This window comes from Ranitomeya variabilis, chromosome 8 (genome assembly GCF_051348905.1).
Source record: "Ranitomeya variabilis isolate aRanVar5 chromosome 8, aRanVar5.hap1, whole genome shotgun sequence".
In the NCBI taxonomy this organism is placed as follows: domain Eukaryota; kingdom Metazoa; phylum Chordata; class Amphibia; order Anura; family Dendrobatidae; genus Ranitomeya; species Ranitomeya variabilis.
Window position 1 is genome coordinate 87,893,562 of NC_135239.1, and position 20,897 is coordinate 87,914,458.

The window sequence follows — 20,897 nt, forward strand, 5'->3', positions numbered from 1 at the left end:
CAGGATGGATGAACATAGAACTTAATCACTTGTGAAAAAGGAAAAAAAAATGTAAATCAAATGGAAAAAGGGGGCGTATCTAAGGAAGAATATAATGCTGTCTGCAGGAAATGCAGGGCAAGGGTTAGAAGAGCTAAAGCCAGTAATGAAGTGAGGCTTGCAAGGGAGATCAAAATTAGCAATAAAAAGGATTTTGGGGGTATGTCAAAAGTCCTAAAGATGCTAAAGGATTTTTACAGGATGAAAAGTGTGAAGTGGTCAAAAATTATGTTAAGAAGACCGAACTTTTAATGGTGAGGGAACACTTAGCTAATTAAAATAAATTTAAATCTCCTAGTCCAGATGAATTACATCCTAGGGTACTGAAAGAGTTAGCAGAGGAAATTGCAGAACCACTAGTCAGAATCTTTGAAAAATCCTGGAAAACAGAAGTCCCAGAAGGTTGGAGAAGGGCAAATGTTGTCCCTATCTTCAAAAAAGGAAAGAAGACAGAGCCAGGAAATTACAGGCCAGTTAGCCTTACTTCTATAACAGGAAAGATCTTTGAACAAATTATTAAACAGTATGGATGTAAGTACTTGGATAAGAATGCAGTAATTAAAGGGAACCTGTCACCCCCAAAATCTCACCGGCATCAGGGGCTTATCTACAGCATTCTGTAATGCTGTAGATAAGCCCCCGATGTATCCTGAAAGATGAGAAAAAGAGGTTAGATTATACTCACCCAGGGGCGGTTCCGCTGCGGTCCGGTCCGATGGGCTTTGCAGTCCAGGGCCTCCCATCTTCTTACGATGATGTCCTCTTGTATTCACTCTGCGGCTCCGGCGCAGGCGTACTTTGTCTCCCCTGTTGAGGGCAGAGCAAAGTACTGCAGTGCACAGGTGGCGGGAAAGGTCAGAGAGGCTCAGCGCCTGCGCGCTGCAGTACTTTGCTCTGCCCTCAACAGGGCAGACAAAGTACGACTGCGCCGAAGCCGCAGCGTGAAGACAAGAAGAGGACGTCATCCTATGAAGATGGGAAGCCCCGGACTGCCCGCCCAGGTGAGTATAATCTAACCTCTTTTTCTCATCTTTCAGGATACATCGGGGGCTTATCTACAGCGTTACAGAATGCTGTAGATAAGCCCCTGATGCCGGTGGGCTTAGCTCATCTTCGATTTTGGGGGTTCCCTTTAACCAGAGCTAGCATGGGTTTGTAGAAAACAAGTAATGCCAGACTAATCTAATTTCCTTCTATGATGGAATTACTGACTGGGTGGATCAGGGAAATGCTGTAGATATAGTATATTTCAACTTAAGCAAAGCATTTGATAAAGAAGTATGGGATTGACAAGGCTACAGTTAGGTGGATTCATAACTGGCATAGTAATCTTTCAAACAGTGGTAATAAATGGTTGCACATCCAATTGGAAGAGTGTTTCAAGTGTGGTACCACCTGGCCCCAGTGTTGTTCAACATTTATATAAATGATCTAGATAAGGGAACTGAACGTAAACTACCCTAATCAAATTTGCAGACAATTTAAAGCTAGGAGGGATAGCTAACACTAGAGAAGACAGAGAAAGGATCTAGATAAGCTTGAACGGTGGGCAGCGACTAATAGAATGGCATTAAACAGGGAGAAATGCAGTTTTGGGCACCACATTTTAAAAAAGACATTGACAAACTGGAGCAAGTTTAGAAATGAGCTACGAGGATGGTGAGCAGACTGCAAATTATGTCCTGTGAGGAACGGTTAAAGGATTTGGGAATGTTTAGCTTACAAAAAAGAAGGCTAAGAGGAGACTTAATAGCTGTCTACAAATATCTGAAGGGATGTCACAGTGTAGGGGGATCATCCTTATTCTCATTTGCACATGGAAACACAAGAAGCATTTGAATGAAACTGAAAGGGAGAAGATACACATTAGATATTAGAAAAAACTTTTTGACAGTGAGGGTGATCAATGAGTGTAACAGGCTGCCACGAGAGGTGGTGAGTTCTCCTTCAATGGAAGTCTTCAAACAGAGGCTGGACAGATATCTTTCTTAGATGGTTTAGTGAATCCTGCATTGAGCAGGGTGTTGGACATGATGACTCTTGAGGTCCCTTCTAACTCTAACATTCTATGATTCTATGACGTACAGTTACATCATATGTTGTTTTCCTGACTTTGATGCTGGCTCGCAGGCCGAGCCCACATTTTTCCCGGCAGATGATTGCTGTGTTATTCAGCCGTCATCTTCCTCTAACAGCCCTGGCGGAGCTCTGCTTTAGTGGAGGTGAACACCTTTGCCTTCTACAATCCCAGACTGGCTGGTAGTGTACGTCGTGCGTTTTGAGGGAATGGTGCTGGCTGGTTATCAGTTTTGTTAGTGTGATGGAAGAATCAGGAAAAGGGGAAATGTAAAAAGGGTTGTCCACTTTAAAACAAAAAAAAAAAGTATATATGCTGTCCCGATGTAAGTATAACTTACAGATGCTCTTGTAGGAGTGAGCTCTTCTGATGTCCCAATCACATCAGTCCCGATTATCAGCTGATCACAAGAATATGGTTCTCTGTATCGGCACATCATCAGTGCTGAGTGTGAAGGGGGCTGGCTGATGACCCATTCCATCAGCTAAACCAGCCCCTCAGTCTGTGAGAAGGAGGAGATCTTGGATATTGTGATGAGCAGTCTGCCAGCACCTTTACACATCGCTCTAATGAAGGGAAAACAAGGCCAAACGTGGTGATGTCTAGACTTGGGGTGAATGGGTGGAGTGGCAGGGATACTAAATTATACATAATTACACTTTTTTAATTTTTTTTGTATATATATTTTTTTAATTTGGGAAAACTCACCGATTGGATATTTTACAATAGTTCAGATCGGGCCATTCGGTGCTGGAGACTATTGGGGCCTCCTGTTAGCCATGTTCCGGTAGTAATCTGATGGCTCAGTAGTGTATCATACATTATAGCGGTCTGCGTCTAAAATGTGCGTATTCTGCACAATGGATTATTTTGTCTCATTTTCTTTCTTTTTTTTACATTTTGGACAATCTCAGACGTATATTAATGTTTGACTAGCCATTTTGGTATAATTGCTCTGCTGTTTAATTAACTCGCTGTCTATTCGGCACAATTAGCGGTTCAAGCGGAGCACCGTTTTAATTACAGTTATTACAGGGACTAAAAGCAACGACAGTCAAGGAAACAATGATATTATCGTGTCTGGAAGATTTGTGTATTTATCAGGACTGAATTACAAATTACCTTCTCTAGTCCTGGATGACAGTGATTCCTATCATATAGGGGCCAAAAAAGCCAAAGTTGTACAGGGGCCATTCTGCTTCCCATCTAATGATAATAGTAATATAAATTTTATTTCTATAGCGTCAACATATTCCGCAGCACTTTACATTTTAGTGGGGACAAGTACAGACAATAGACATTACAGCATAACAATACACAGATACCAAGAAGGAGGCCCTGCTCGCAAGCGTTAACCCCTTAACGTCCAATGATGGACACAGTCCGTCATTGGACGCCTCTCCCTCCGGTGATGAGCCCGCACCTTTTCCGCACCTTTGATCTGATCAGCTGACATGTGCCCAGAACAACCGCGGGTAGAATCGCGATTTACCTGCGACTGTTAATATGTTAAATGCCGCTGTCAAACGCTGACAGCTGTATTTAACATGGACACGCAGGAAGCGCGTCATTACCTCCTCCCATCGGCGCCCGTGTCACATGACCGTGGGTCGCCGATGGGTTGGCATGGCAACCCGGCGTCAACAGGAGTCCCCTGTGGTGGTCATTGCTGGATCGCCATTAGCGCTGCCTGTTGGTCGGCACTCATAGCAAGTGAGCATATTTGCTACATAAAGCAGAACTGATCGGACAAGTGCAGCTTCTAGTCTCCCTTGGAGACTATTGAAGCAAGTAAAAAGTAAAAAAAAATGTTTTTAGAAATAATAAAAAAATATAAAAGTTCAAATCACCCCCAGATAGGCGAAAGGCCCCAGTCAAAATAAAACAATAAAAATAAAGTCAAACGTACATATATTTGGTATCGCCGCGTTCAGAATCGCCTGATCAATATATAAAAAGAATTAATCCAATCAGTAAACGGCATAGTGGGAAAACAATAGAAACGCCAGAATTACGTTTTTTTTGGTCGCTGCAACATTGCAATAAAATGCAATAACGTGTGATTAACCCCTCTGTGACCTTAGACGTACTATCCCGTCGAGGTGACCTGGGCCTATCTGACCCTCGACGGGATAGTACGTCATAGCCGATCGGCCGCGCTCACGGGGGGAGCACGGCCGAGTGTCAGCTGACTATCGCAGCTGACATCCGGCACTATGTGCCAGGAGCGGTCACGGACCGCCCCCGGCACATTAACCCCCGGCACACCGCGATCAAACATGATCGCTGTGTACCGGCGGTATAGGGAAGCATCGCGCAGGGAGGGGGCTCCCTGCGGGCTTCCCTGAGACCCCCGGAGCAACGCGATGTGATCGCGTTGCTCTGAGGGTCTCCTACCTCCCTCCTCGCCGCAGGTCCCGGATCCAAGATGGCCGCGGCATCCGGGTCCTGCAGGGAGGGAGGTGGCTTACCGAGTGTCTGCTCAGAGCAGACACTTGGTAAGCCTGCAGCCCTGCACAGCAGATCGCAGATCTGGCAGAGTGCTGTGCACACTGCCAGATCAATGATCTGTGATGTCCCCCCCTGGGACAAAGTAAAAAAGTAAAAAAAAAATTCCCCACGTGTGTAAAAAAAAAAAAAATATCCTAAATAAAGAAAAAAAAAAAAAAATGATTCCCATAAATACATTTCTTTAGCTAAATAAAATAAAAAAACCAATAAAAGTACACATATTTAGTATCGCCGCGTCCGTAACGACCCAACCTATAAAACTGCCCCACTAGTTAACCCCTTCAGTAAACACCGTAAGAAAAAAAAAAAAGAGGCAAAAAACAACGCTTTATTATCATACCGCTGAACAAAAAGTGAAATAACACGCGATCAAAAAGACTGATATAAATAACCATGGTACCGCTGAAAACGTCATCTTGTCCCGCAAAAAACGAGCCGCCATACAGCATCATCAGCAAAAAAATAAAAAAGTTATAGTCCTGAGAATAAAGCGATACCAAAATAATTATTTTTTCTATAAAATAGTTTTTATCGTATAAAAGCGCCAAAACATAAAAAAAATGATATAAATGAGGTATCGCTGTAATTGTACTGACCCGACAAATAAAACTGATTTATCAATTTTACCAAACGCGGAACGGTATAAACGCCTCCCCCAAAAGAAATTCATGAATAGCTGGCTTTTGATCACTCTACCTCACAAAAATCGGAATAAAAAGCGATCCAAAAATGTCACGTGTCCGAAAATGTAACCAATGAAAACGTCAACTCGTCCCGCAAAAAACAAGATCTCACATGACTCTGTGGACTCAAATATGGAAAAATTACAGCTCTCAAAATGTGGTAACGCAAAAAATATTTTTTGCAATGAAAAGCGTCTTTCAGTGTGTGACGCCTGCCAATCATAAAAATCCGCTAAATAACCCGCTATAAAAGTAAATCAAACCCCCCTTCATCACCCCCTTAGTTAGGGAAAAATAAAAAAATTAAAAAATGTATTTATTTCCATTTTCCCATTAGGGTTAGGGTTAAGCCCCCGTTTCACTAAGCGAGATCGCTAGCGAGATCGCTGCTGAGTCACAAGTTTTGTGACGCAACAGCGACCTCAGTAGCGATCTCGCTATGTGTGACACGTAGCAGCGACCAGGCCCCTGCTGTGAGATCGCTGGTCGTGTCGAAATGGCCTGGACCTTTTTTTGATCGTTGAGGTCCCGCTGGGTAGCACACATCGCTGTGTTTGACACCTTACCAACGACCTCGTTGACGACTCAGACACTGAATCGTCATAATAGCTCCCATGTGACATCGTTGTACAGGTCGCTACAGGTCGCTGGTGAGATGTCAAACAGCGAGATCGCAGCAGCGATCGTTGGGAAGATCTCACTGTTTGACATCTCACCAGCGACCACATAGCGACGCAGCAACGATCCCTGACAGGTCGTATCGTTGTCGGGATCGCTTTAGCGTCGCTAAGTGAGACGGGGCCTTTAGGGTTAGGGCTAGAGTTAGGACTAGAGTTAGGGCTAGGGTTAGGGTTAGGGCAAGGTTTAGGGCTAGGGTTAGGGCTAGGGTTAGGGCTAGGGTTAGGGTTGGGGCTAGGGTTGGGGCTAGGGTTAGGGCTAGGGTTAGGGCTAGGGTTGGGGCTAGGGTTACGGCTAGTGTTACGGCTAGTGTTAGGGCTAGTGATAGGGCTAGGGTTATTGCTAGGGTTAGGGCTAGGGTTGGGGCTACAGTTAGGGTTGGGGCTAAAGATAGGGTTAGGGTTTGGATTACATTTATGGTTGGGAATAGGGTTGGTGTGTCTGGGTTAGAGGAGTGGTTAGGGTTACTGTTGGGATTAGGGTAAGGGGTGTGTTTTGGATTAGGGTTTCAGTTATAATTGGGGGGTTTCCACTGTTTAGGCACATCAGGGGCTCTCCAAACGGGACATGGCATCCGATCTGAATTCCAGCCAATTCTGCGTTGAAAAAGGAAAACAGTGCTCCTTCCCTTCAGAGCTCTCCCGTGTGCCCAAACAGGGGTTTACCCCAACATATGGGGTATCAGCGTACTCAGGACAAATTGGACATCATCTTTTGGGGTCCAATTTCTCCTGCTACCCTTGGGAAAATACAAAACTGGGGGCCAAAAAATAAGTTTTGTGGGAAAAAAAAGATTTTTTATTTTCACGGCTCTGCGTTGTAAACTGTAGTGAAACACTTGGGGGTTCAAAGTTCTCACAACACATCTAGATAAGTTCCTTGGGGGGGTCTAGTTTCCAATATGGGGTCACTTGTGGGGGGTTTGTACTGTTTGGGTACATCAGGGGCTCTGCAAATGCAACGTGACGCCTGCAGACCAATCCATTTAAGTCTGCATTCCAAATGGCGCTCCTTCCCTTCCGAGCTCTGTCATGCGCCCAAACAGTGGTCCCCCCCCACATATGGGGTATCAGCGTACTCAGGACAAATTGGACAACAACTTTTGGGGTCCAATTTATCCTGATACCCTTGTGAAAATACAAAAATGGGGGCTAAAAAATCATTTTTGTGAAAAAAAAAAAAAGAATTTTTATTTTCACGGCTCTGCGTTATAAACTGTAGTGAAACACTTGGGGGTTCAAAGCTCTCAAAACACATCTAGATAAGTTCCTTAGGGGGTCTACTTTCCAAAATGGTGTCACTTGTGGGGGTTTTTAATGTTTAGGCACATCAGGGGCTCTCCAAACGCAACATGGCATCCCATCTTAATTCCAGTCAATTTTGCATTGAAAAGTAAAATAGCGCTCCTTCCCTTCCGAGCTCTGCTATGCGCCCAAACAGTGGTTTACCCCCACATATGGGGTATCGTCGTACTCAGGACAAATTGCACAACAACTTTTGTGGTCTAATTTCTTCTCTTACCCTTGGGGAAATAAAAAAATGGGGGCGAAAAGATCATTTTTGTGAAAAAATATGATTTTTTATTTTTACGGCTCTGCATTATAAACTTCTGTGAAGCACTTGTTGGGTCAAAGTGCTCACCACACATCTAGATAAGTTCCTTAAGGGGTCTACTTTCCAAAATGGTGTCACTTGTGGGGGGTTTCAATGTTTAGGCACATCAGGGGCTCCCCAAACGCAACATGGCGTCCCATCTCAATTCCAGTCAATTTTGCATTGAAAAGTCAAATGGCGCTCCTTCCCTTCCGAGCTCTGCCCTGCGCCCAAACAATGGTTTACACCCACATATGGGGTATCAGCGTACTCAGGACAAATTGCACAACAATTTTTGGTGTCCAATTTCTTCTCTTACCCTTGGGAAAATAAAAAATTGGGGGCGAAAAGATCATTTTTGTGAAAAAATATGATTTTTTTATTTTTACGGCTCTGCATTATAAACTTCTGTGAAGCACTTGTTGGGTCAAAGTGCTCACCACACATCTAGATAAGATCCTTAGGGGGTCTACTTTCCAAAATGGTGTCACTTGTGGGGGGTTTCAATGTTTAGGCACATCAGGGGCTCTCCAAATGCAACATGGCGTCCCATCTCAATTCCAGTTAATTTTGCATTGAAAAGTCAAATGGCGCTCCTTCCCTTCCGAGCTCTGCCATGCGCCCAAACAGTGGTTTACCCCGACATATGGGGTATCAGCGTACTCAGGACAAATTGTACAACAAATTTTGGCGTCTATTTTCTCCTGTTACCCTTGGTAAAATAAAACAAATTGGAGCTGAAATAATTTTTTTGTGAAAAAAAGTTAAATGTTCATTTTTATTTAAACATTCCAAAAATTTCTGTGAAACACCTGAAGGGTTAATAAACTTCTTGAAAGTGGTTTTTAGTACCTTGAGGGGTGCAGTTTTTAGAATGGTGTCACACTTGGGTATTTTCTATCATATAGACCCCTCAAAATGACTTCAAATGAGATGTGGTCCCTAAAAAAAAAATGGTGTTGTAAAAATGAGAAATTGCTGGTCAACTTTTAACCCTTATAACTCCGTCACAAAAAAAAATTTTGGTTCCAAAATTGTGCTGATGTAAAGTAGACATGTGGGAAATGTTACTTATTAAGTATTTTGCGTGACATATGTCTGTGATTTAAGGGCATAAAAATTCAAAGTTGGAAAATTGCAAAATTTTCGCCAAATATTCATTTTTTTCACAAATAAACGCAAATTATATCGAATAAATTTTATCACTATCATGAAGTACAATATTTCACGAGAAAACAATGTCAGAATCGCCAAGATCCGTTGAAGCGTTCCAGAGTTATAACCTCATAAAGGGACAGTGGTCAGAATTGTAAAAATTGGCCTGGTCATTAACGTGCAAACCACCCTTGGGGGTGAAGGGGTTAAAAGATCGTATCTGCCCCGAAATGGCATCAATGAAAACATCAGCTCGGCACGCGAAAAATAAGCCCTCACCCAACCCCAGATCACGAAAAATTGAGACACTACGGGTCTCGGAAAATGGCAACTTTTTTTACACAAAATTTTGAATTTTTTTTCACCACTTAGATAAAAAATAACCTAGACTTGTTTGGTGTCTATGAACTCGTACTGACCTGGAGAATCATAACGGCAGGTCAGTTTTAGCAGTTAGTGAACCTAGTAAAAAAGCCAAACAAGTGTGGGATTGCACTTTTTTGCAATTTCACCACACTTGGAATTTATTTTTTTTCCCATTTTCTGTTACACGATATGGTAAAACTAATGGTGTCATTCAAAAGTACAACTCGCCCCACAAAAATCAAGCCCTCACATGGCCATTTTGACCAAAAAATAGAAAAGTTATGGCTCTGGGAAGGAGGGGAGCAAAAAATGAAAATGCAAAACCAAAAATACCCTTGGTCGTTTAGGAGTTAATGGAAGCAGAATTCTCAGGGAAAGAAAGTTGCACAATTTGGGTGAAGTTGGTTTTACTAATCATTTTTTGGTGTTCAGCACTCTTGTAAGAAGGTTAGAATAGGAGGAGCAGTAAAGCCACAAAGATGTGCTGCAGTAACCACCAGCAAGGATGAATTTCAGGTCTTCATTATTGTTATGGAAATTTCTATCATGGGCCAGAAAGACCACCATTATGGGACATGTTCTGGTGGTCTCCTGAAGTGCCACTTGGCAGAGCTGATGGCTGTTAGATATATACAGGCGCATTTATTTTATCTTCGGGGCTAATGCTCCGTGAAGAAGGTAAGGAGGGAGTGGTGAGGGAGGGTACCATGTCACATATGTAATGCACAGTATGGATGGAACGCCAGCTGGTGCCAGCTCACATGAGCAGAGACCACGTGGAGATGGAAGAATGCAGCTCATCTGTCCAGAACTTCACATTTTACAGGTGTCTTATATGCACTCACTGTAAAATCTGCAAGGCCAATTAGTGCATCACACAACTTCTGTAAATCCGTTTTGATTCGGCACCTTAACGCTGAAGCCAGTGGCGAAACCAGAGTCCTAAGGGCCCCGGCACAAAATTTAGATCTGGGCCCCCATCATCATGTTAGCCAGTTGTATGGGCCCCTGTAATAATGTCCCCCCATCTTGGGTCCCTTCCTGTAGTAATCTTCATGGGCCCCCATCCTGTAGTAATATCTCCCGTCCTGGCCCCTATTGTATAGTAACAGCCCCTGTTCTATAGTAACGGCCCCTGTTCTATAGTAACGGCCCCTGTTCTATAGTAACGGCCCCTGTTCTATAGTAACGGCCCCTGTTCTATAGTAACGGCCCCTGTTCTATAGTAATGGCCCCTGTTCTATAGTAACGGCCCCTGTTTTATACTAATGGCCCTCGTCCTGGCCCCCATCCTGGCCCCTGTTCTATAGTCACGGCCCCGTACTGGCCCCTGTTCTATAGTAATGGCCCCCGTCCTGGTCCCTGTTCTATAGTAACGGCCCCTGTTTTATAGTAACCGCCCCTGTTTTATAGTAGCGGCCCCTGTTTTATAGTAGCGGCCCCTGTTTTATAGTAGCGGCCCCTGTTTTATAGTAGCGGCCCCTGTTCTATAGTAACGGCCCCTGTTCTATAGTAACGGCCCCTGTTCTATAGTAACGGCCCCTGTTGTATAGTAACGGCCCCTGTTGTATAGTAACGGCCCCTGTTGTATAGTAACGGCCCCTGTTGTATAGTAACGGCCCCTGTTCTATAGTAACGGCCCCTGTTCTATAGTAACGGCCCCTGTTCTATAGTAACGGCCCCTGTTCTATAGTAACGGCCCCTGTTCTATAGTAACGGCCCCTGTTCTATAGTAACGGCCCCTGTTCTATAGTAACGGCCCCTGTTCTATAGTAACGGCCCCTGTTTTATACTAATGGCCCTTGTCCTGGCCCCCATCCTGGCCCCTGTTCTATAGTCACGGCCCCGTCCTGGCCCCTGTTCTATAGTAATGGCCCCCGTCCTGGTCCCTGTTCTATAGTAACGGCCCCTGTTCTATAGTAACGGCCCCTGTTGTATAGTAACGGCCCCTGTTGTATAGTAACGGCCCCTGTTCTATAGTAACGGCCCCTGTTCTATAGTAACGGCCCCTGTTCTATAGTAACGGCCCCTGTTCTATAGTAACGGCCCCTGTTCTATAGTAACGGCCCCTGTTTTATACTAATGGCCCTTGTCCTGGCCCCCATCCTGGCCCCTGTTCTATAGTAACGGCCCCTGTTTTATACTAATGGCCCTCGTCCTGGCCCCCATCCTGGCCCCTGTTCTATAGTCACGGCCCCGTACTGGCCCCTGTTCTATAGTAATGGCCCCCGTCCTGGTCCCTGCTCTATAGTAACGGCCCCTGTTTTATAGTAACCGCCCCTGTTTTATAGTAGCAGCCCCTGTTTTATAGTAGCGGCCCCTGTTTTATAGTAGCGGCCCCTGTTTTATAGTAGCGGCCCCTGTTTTATAGTAGCGGCCCCTGTTCTATAGTAACGGCCCCTGTTCTATAGTAACGGCCCCTGTTCTATAGTAACGGCCCCTGTTCTATAGTAACGGCCCCTGTTCTATAGTAACGGCCCCTGTTCTATAGTAACGGCCCCTGTTCTATAGTAACGGCCCCTGTTTTATACTAATGGCCCTCGTCCTGGCCCCCATCCTGGCCCCTGTTCTATAGTCACGGCCCCGTCCTGGCCCCTGTTCTATAGTAATGGCCCCCGTCCTGGTCCCTGTTCTATAGTAACGGCCCCTGTTTTATAGTAACCGCCCCTGTTTTATAGTAGCGGCCCCTGTTTTATAGTAGCGGCCCCTGTTTTGCAGTAACGGCCCCTGTTTTGCAGTAACGGCCCCTGTTTTGCAGTAACGGCCCCTGTTTTGCAGTAACGGCCCCTGTTTTGCAGTAACGGCCCATGTTTTGCAGTAACGGCCCCTGTTTTATAGTAACGGCCTCTGTCTTGGGCCCTGTTCTATAGTAACGGCCTCCGTCCTGGCCCCTGTTCTATAGTAATGGCCTCCGTCCTGGCCCCTGTTCTATAGTAATGGCCTCCGTCCTGGCCCCTGTTCTATAGTAATATAAAAAAGGGAGAAGCCAGCGCTGGTTATGGTCAGAACGCAATGCATAAAGTGCACATGCACATATTGATTTCTAACTGGATTTCAAAATGAAACATTTAGCAAGCAATTAATCAATTCTTTGAGCCGCCACGTCACGCCATTCTCATAATAGGTCAGTCCTACTCTACGTTTTTTTATTTTCGCTGTGCCATTACGGTATCCTAAATGTATTAAAAGCAAGACCACATTGAATGCAAACTGTACCTGGAGCATTTCTGAATCACTCCCGTGGCGCCAGAAAGGGCAAGCGCAGATAAAGGCCGACCAGGTCCAGACATAGACATTTCAGGTCCAACCTCCACACTGCCTAACCAGCACCACAGGTACAGTGTGCATTCAATATGGTCCCGCTTCCAACACATTTAGGAGGCCGTAATGGCACAGCGAATATAAAAATCGTAGAGTAGGACTGCCCCATTATGAGAATGCCGTGAAGTGGCGGGGTGGCTCAAAGAATTGATCAATTGTTTGCTCAAAGTCTCATTTTGATACACAGTTAGAAATTAATATGTGCATGTGCACTTTATGTATTGCATTCTGACCATAAGCAGCGCTGGCTTCTCCCCTTTTAGTTCTATAGTAATGGCCCCGTTCTGGCCCCTGTTCTATAGTAATGGACCCTGTCCTGGTCCCTGTCCTATAGTAAAGGCCCTCCGTCATGGCCCCTGTTCTACAGGAATGGCCCCCGTCCTGGCCCCTGTTCTATAGTAGTGGCCCCCGTCCTGGCCCCTGTTCTATAGTAGTGGCCCCCGTCCTGGCCCCTGTTCTATAGTCACGGCCCCGTCCTGGCCCCCATCCTGGCCCCTGTTCTATAGTCACGGCCCCGTCCTGGCCCCTGTTCTATAGTCACGGCCCCGTCCTGGCCCCTGTTCTATAGTAATGGCCCCCGTCCTGGTCCCTGTTCTATAGTAACGGCCTCCATCCCGGCCCCTGTTCTATACTAACGTTGTCTACGCCACCATACTTTGTATGTAAATATGCGTCCGATTATTCACATTCATCTGAAACCTGTGCTGGAGGTGTCGGCCCTCTGATCCCACGCACCCGATTGTGGCCGCACACGCTGTGACTGCGATTATTATGCCCCTGCAGCATAAATTCACATGGTGCGGATTTCAGATCGACAGCATGGGTCAATTAATGTTGCAGAGATTTTCCCGGGGTGTGTTCACAAGATTTCGTGTGAAGGAACCCTGAAGGTGGATTTTTGCAAGGCTGAATTTGGTGCAGAAATTGTTCTGAGTGATGCATTCATCTGAACAGAACTTGCAGAAATTCATGTGCTTGCCCCAGACTGCCCCATCCAGATCAATGGAGCGGATTTTCAGCCTTTTTTTTATATGCAATTCAAGCGTCCGTGAAACATGCTACATTTACAGACTGTGATGGATGGAGTGGCCATGGGTGTCCTCACCCAACGTCAGCAGCCTCATACAGTCATATGAAAAAGTTTGGGCACCCCTATTAATCTTAAGCTTAATGTTTTATAAAAATAGTTTTTTTTGCAACAGCTATTTCAGTTTCATATATCTAATAACTGTTGGACACAGTAATGTTTCTGCCTTGAAATGAGGTTTATTGTACTAACAGAAAATGTGCAATCTGCATTCAAACAAAATTTGACAGGTGCATAAGTATGGGCACCCTTATCATTTTCTTGTTTTAAATACTCCTACCTACTTTTTACTGACTTACTAAAGCACTTTTTTTGGTTTTGTAACCTCATTGAGTTTTGAACTTCATAGCCAGGTGTATGCAATCATGAGAAAAGCTACTTAAAGTGGCCACTTGCAAGTTGTTCTCCTGTTTGAATCTCCTCTGAAGAGTGGCATCATGGGCTCCTCAAAACAACTGTTAAATGATCTGAAAACAAAGATTATTCAACATAGTTGTTCAGGGGAAGGATACAAAAAGCTGTCTCAGAGATTTAACCTGTCAATTTCCACTGTGAGGAACATAGTAAGGAAATGGAAGAACACAGGTACAGTTCTTGTTAAGGCTAGAAGTGGCAGGCCAAGAAAAACATCAGAAAGGCAGAGAAGAAGAATGGTGAGATCAGTCAAGGACAATCCTCAGACCACCTCCAGAGAGCTGCAGCATCAACTTGCTGCAGATGGTGTCACTGTGCATCGGTCAACTATACAACGCACTGTGTTTTTTTTGCCGCCATGCATAATGCCTTTTTGTATTACCAAACAACTCAATCTTGGTTTGATCAGTCCACAGGACCTTCTTCCAAAAAGAAATTGGCTTCTCCAAATGTGCGTTTGCATACCTCAGCCGACTCTGTTTGTGGCGTGCTTGCAGAAACGGCTTCTTTTGCATCACTCTCCCATACAGCTTCTCCTTGTGCAAAGTGCGTTGTATAGTTGACCGATGCACAGTGACACCATCTGCAGCAAGTTGATGCTGCAGCTCTCTGGAGGTGGTCTGAGGATTGTCCTTGACTGATCTCACCATTCTTCTTCTCTGCCTTTCTGATGTTTTTCTTGGCCTGCCACTTCTAGCCTTAACAAGAACTGTACCTGTGTTCTTCCATTTCCTTACTATGTTCCTCACAGTGGAAATTGACAGGTTAAATCTGTGAGACAGCTTTTTGTATCCTTCCCCTGAACAACTATGTTGAATAATCTTTGTTTTCAGATCATTTGACAGTTGTTTTGAGGAGCCCATGATGCCACTCTTCAGAGGAGATTCAAACAGGAGAACAACTTGCAAGTGGCCACTTTAAGTAGCTTTTCTCATGATTGCATACACCTGGCTATGAACTTCAAAGCTCAATGAGGTTACAAAACCAAAAAAAGTGCTTTAGTAAGTCAGTAAAAAGTAGGTAGGAGTATTTAAAACAAGAAAATGATAAGGGTGCCCATACTTATGCACCTGTGAAATTTTGTTTCAATGCAGATTGCACATTTTCTGTTAGTACAATAAACCTCATTTCAAGGCAGAAACATTACTGTGTCCAACAGTTATTAGATATATGAAACTGAAATAGCTGTTGAAAAAAAAACAGTTTTTATAAAACATTAAGCTTAAGATTAATAGGGGTGCCCAAACTTTTTCATATGACTGTATATGGTATTGACCCATGGCCAGTCCGTCCATCACAGTCTGTACATAGACCATGCTTAACAGGTGTCTGAATTAGGCCTTATTCCTATAGCGAAGCTGGAGGGAAAATGAGTTACCACAATGCCTTACACCGTGCCTTAGTTAGCATAAAGCTGTTGATCATCTAGCAATATACGATGACTCGGATCCACATAAATAGCCTCCTGAAGAATGGTATTTTCTGAACTTTCACATCATGTTGCTTCAGTTTATGAAGAGCCGAGGAGGAAGGGAGCAAGTTTGTGGTGAATCGTTCCCCAGAAAGAAACTGAAATTACTAGTAGAGCTAACAACATGAAGAGCATCAGATCAGCTAACCTCTCCAAACATGAGCTCAGAGGAAAACCAAACTAAAGCATGAAGCATACAGAGAAAACATACACTGGACTATTGAGTTATGCATCATTTATTGAAGGTTTAGATATGCTTTAAGAAGTACCTAAGTGCTGCAGGCATTCCTTATCAGTGCCTTTTTGTTCTGATCTGTAGAGGAGGAGCTTTACTACTGAGCATGTACATAAAGTGCAGCACAGATTCATCTCACCTCCGACCCCACAGCCCTGGTCACTACTGAGCATGTACATAAAGTGCAGCACAGATTCATCTCACCTCCGACCCCACAGCACTGGTCACTACTGAGCATGTACATAAAGTGCAGCACAGATTCATCTCCACTAAAAGGTGAGATCCTTACATCAGGAACAGAACAGACATTTCATAACTTTCCCAAATTCTTATGAAAAAATATTCAGCACATCCTGCATTGCACTACTGTACCCAATTTATTATATATTTTAGGAGTTGTAGTCAGCCCATTTTATACCAACTCCACCAAAATGGACTCCCAACTCCACAGCCGTGGTAAAAACTAACTTTTTTTTTGCACACGTGAACTATCCCTGAGCTCTGACTGAGGCCTAATGATGCAAATTTTTCTTCTGCAATCCTAATAGAAAGTCTGTAGCATATCTGCAATGTGTGAAAGTAGCCTTATTCTTTAAATTAAGGAAAGGGGACATAACCGCCTGATTAAATGTGAGATTCAATTCTGGTAAGTGGATGTAAATGATTAGGCCCTTGTGTTTTGCTATGTTTAGTCCATGTTTAATGCACCGCTGCCCAATATGTCTGTTAATTACCTTGCCGCCCTCTATAATATTACTAATAACGATCTCTACCTTAATGCAGAGCGCTCATCTTGCAATGATTGACACCCTGATGATGGCGTACACCGTGGAGATGGTCAGCATAGAGAAAGTCATCGCGTGCGTCCACAAGTACTCGCCCTTCTTCCAAACTGCGGACCTACCCTATGACATTGAAGATGCAGTCATGTACTGGATAAATAAGGTAAGTGATACCCATATCCAGTATTATCCCTGAGTAATTATTCACCTGGAATATCGCTGTTAATCTGCAGGGTAACAGTGTTAGGCTACGTTCACATTTGCGGCCAGCGCCGCAGCGTCGGGCGCCGCAGCGGCGCCGCATGCGTCATGCGCCCCTATATTTAACATGGGGGCGCATGGACATGCGGCGCACTTGCGTTTTGCGCCGCATGCGTCGCTGCGGCGCCCGCGTCGGGGCGCAGAGGACGCAGCAAGTTGCATTTTTGCTGCGTCCAAATTCAATGAAAAAAACAACGCATGCGGCGCAAAACGCAGCGTTGTGCATGCGTTTTGCTGCGTTTTTGTTTGCGTTGTGCGCTGCGGCGCCGACGCTGCGGCGCACAACGCAAATGTGAACGTAGCCTTATGATGCTGTCCGGCGCCTGCATGCAGCTGAATTCAGTGAGGAGAAAGTGATCTTTATTCTCCACCCGGCAGCATTCTGTCAGGCCCTGACTGACACTGGCTCTACACTGCGGCCGGCTGTCAGTCGGAGCGCTGACTGCACCAGCGCCGGCCCCGCCCCTATGACTGAATGCCGAATGCTGCCTGCATAACCCCACATCTGCAGGTTAACAGCATTATTCCTGGTGACAGGTTCCCTTTAAGGACAAGATGCCTGTACAATTACATTGCAGCTTCACCTAGAAATATTGTTCTTCTAACATTTGTGTTACGGGGAATCTGTCATCAGTTTTTTTTACATGGAATCTGAAAGCAGCATTATATAGAGGCTGAGACCCCGATTGTAGTGATGTGTCACTTACTGGGCTGCGTGCGTTAGTTTTTGCATTTTTTCTGTCTGCTGCAGACTCCCCAGTGCTCTGAATGCTGAGCTCTGTATAACCCCGCCCACACAACTGATTAGCAGGTTTCTGTGCATAGGCAGGAAGCTGCTAATCAGTGATGGCGGCGGGGTTACATGGAGCAGGAGGTCTACAAAACCTGCTGACCAATCCCCTTTAAAGGAGTTGTCCATAATCAGGACAACCCCTACTCAATTAAAGTATTCCCCTACCTAAATTAAAAATGCCTTACACTCTCCTCTGGTGCTGGCGCCGGGTCTCCCGGAGCTTGCACGACATTATGTCATGTCATCCCTGCAGCCAATCAGCAGCTGCTCACTCTCGCTTCTTACCGGCTTTGTTGAAAAGAAGTGATAGTGAATCTGCCACTGATTAGCTATATCGCTGGCTCAGTATAACACCCGAGCCCCGGTGCACACGCCGCTGCATCAGAGGAGGGGACAGGCGCTTCTTATTACACGTGCAGAGCTGTAGTAATGGAGTAGGCTTTGTCCATGTAGTGAAGCCTGTCCTCAGTGTCCTCTAACTTATGGGATATCCGGTGCCGCTCACTTCTGGATCGGAGGTGACACCACAGGCCTGCCAGGCGCGTGCACCATCACCAGTTATCAGTGCGTCCTGATCAGTAGAATAGGACGTGTGTTATACCGGCTGATGTGCCGAAAGGTGCCGGGTAACCCCTGCCATGCTCGGTATTGGAGCAGTGCTGTCCTGTGGCACTCAGATCGGTTATTTATAGCGGAGTGTAAGCCTGTTATTCCTGGACAGCTTGTAATAACACAGACTTTACTCTGGAGATGTAAATCCTCTTTGTGTTAGTGTGCTGTCCAGCTGCCAACAATCAGATGGACCCGGCTCCTAATATATGGGTTATAACTAGTCATAAAGGAGAACTGTGTCCAATTACAGGAGCTGCAGACATTTACTGACCTATTGTCTCTATTATCAGCAGGAGATTATCATAACCGGACTAGATACTTGTGCTTCCTAGTCCCACCGCTGCCCCAGCACAGGGCTCAATAACTGCGCTCTGCTAGATCTATCATAATGATTGCACCCAGTACGCTGACACGTTGTTGTAGTCAGTGTCTCTTTCCCTACATCATGCTGCTGTCATATTTACCTAGTAAAGAAACTCATGATAGAATCCTTTTTAAGCTTTGTTCACACGTTGCATTTTTGCAGCGCTTTATTTTTATTTATTTTTTTGGGGAAATTTTAAGCTGCATTTTACAGTACCAGTTTTTCAGAAATCTCATGCACACACTGGTTTATTTTGCTGACTGGTTTAGAAAACTGCTGCCTCTTTGCCACGTATTTTTCTGTGTATTTGCAGCGTTTTTTTACCCATACAAAACAATTGGTAAGTGCAAAACTGCAGGTGTCAGTTTTTGGTGCAGAAGACTATAGAAGTTAAATTAGTTTTTTGGGGTACACTAAAACTTTATCAACATGCAAAAATGCAGCAATAAAAATGTAGCAAAACCTGTTTTTTTGTAAGCAGCTTAAATGCAGCTTAATATTTACCTTAAAATGTTAACATAATAAAAATTAAAAAAAATTGACCAACAATTGAACAGATGTAAAGAATTAAGGCTTTAATTAAAAAAAACTTTTTTTATTGGTATTAAATATTTCAAATAACTTTAAAAATGTATATATTTTCAACTATTTACCACTAGGAGGAGCAGCTGCTAATATTTGCCATGAAAACCTGGTGTAATTCTAGCTCGCATTACGACTGCTGTAAAAGTGGGCGGGATCTACTTGCTTATGTGTGATGTCACTTCTCCCCTCCCCTTCTGGGTGTTTCCAAAAGAATAATGGAGGCTGAAGTTTAGAATCAAAGTGCGGGGATCACAGTGTGGGGACATTACTGCTGACTGCAGAGTGATAGTGATACTGACATGAACGGTCACGGAGGACGGCCAGCAGCGCCCATTCTATTAGTTGTCTGTGCTGCTCACTACATCACACATGATGGGATTAGATACATGGAGACTGTATAACACATGATAGGGTTAGATACAGCCTATATAACACATGATAGGGCTAGATACACAGACTGTATAACACATGATAGGGTTAGATACACAGACTGTATAACACATGATAGGGTTAGATACAGCCTATATAACACATGATAGGGTTAGATACAGCCTGTATAACACATGATAGGATTAGATACAGCTTGTATAACACATGATAGGATTAGATACACAGACTGTATAACACATGATAGGGTTAGATACAGCCTATATAACACATGATAGGGTTAGATACAGCCTATATAACACATGATAGGGTTAGATACACAGACTGTATAACACATGATAGGGTTAGATACACAGACTGTATAACACATGATAGGGTTAGATACACAGACTGTATAACACATGATAGGGTTAGATACACAGACTGTATAACACATGATAGGGTTAGATACACAGACTGTATAACACATGATAGGGTTAGATACACAGACTGTATAACACATGATAAGATTAGATACACAGACTGTATAACACATGATAGGGTTAGATACACAGACTGTATAACACATGATGGGGTTAGATACACAGACTGTATAACACATGATGGGGTTAGATACAGCCTATATAACACATGATAGGGTTAGATACACAGACTGTATAACACATGATAGGGTTAGATACACAGACTGTATAACACATGATAGGGTTAGATACAGCCTATATAACACATGATAGGGTTAGATACACAGACTGTATAACACATGATAGGATTAGATACATGGAGACTGTATAACACATGATAGGGTTAGATACAGCCTATATAACACATGATAGGGTTAGATACACAGACTGTATAACACATGATAGGGTTAGATACACAGACTGTATAACACATGATAGGGTTAGATACAGCCTATATAACACATGATAGGGTTAGATACACAGACTGTATAACACATGATAGGATTAGATACAGCTTGTATAACACATGATAGGATTAGATACACAGACTGTATAACACATGATAGGGTTAGATACAGCCTATATAACACATGATAGGATTAGATACAGCCTGTATAACACATGATAGGATTAGATACAGCTTGTATAACACATGATAGGATTAGATACACAGACTGTATAACACATGATAGGATTAGATACAGACTGTATAACACATGATAGGATTAGATACAGACTGTATAACACATGATAGGATTAGATACAGCCTGTATAACACATGATGGGATTAGATACACAGACTGTATAACACATGATAGGATTAGATACACAGACTGTATAACACATGATAGGATTAGATACACAGACTGTATAACACATGATAGGGTTAGATACACAGACTGTATAACACATGATAGGGTTAGATACAGCCTGTATAACACATGATAGGATTAGATACACAGACTGTATAACACATGATAGGATTAGATACAGCCTGTATAACACATGATGGGATTAGATAC

At 43.9% G+C, this 20,897-nt stretch overlaps 1 protein-coding gene across 3 annotated transcripts in view; it reads left to right on the forward strand.

The window, feature by feature from the left end:
- Positions 1 to 20,897, forward strand: part of CAMSAP2 (calmodulin regulated spectrin associated protein family member 2) — a 132,651-nt gene that overhangs the window by 56,773 nt on the left and 54,981 nt on the right. For all 3 annotated transcript variants that reach the window (XM_077276666.1, XM_077276667.1, XM_077276668.1), the window contains one exon: positions 16,414 to 16,575. In XM_077276666.1, the coding sequence (XP_077132781.1) occupies positions 16,414 to 16,575 (162 nt within the window). The remainder of the gene's footprint in view (positions 1 to 16,413; positions 16,576 to 20,897) is intronic.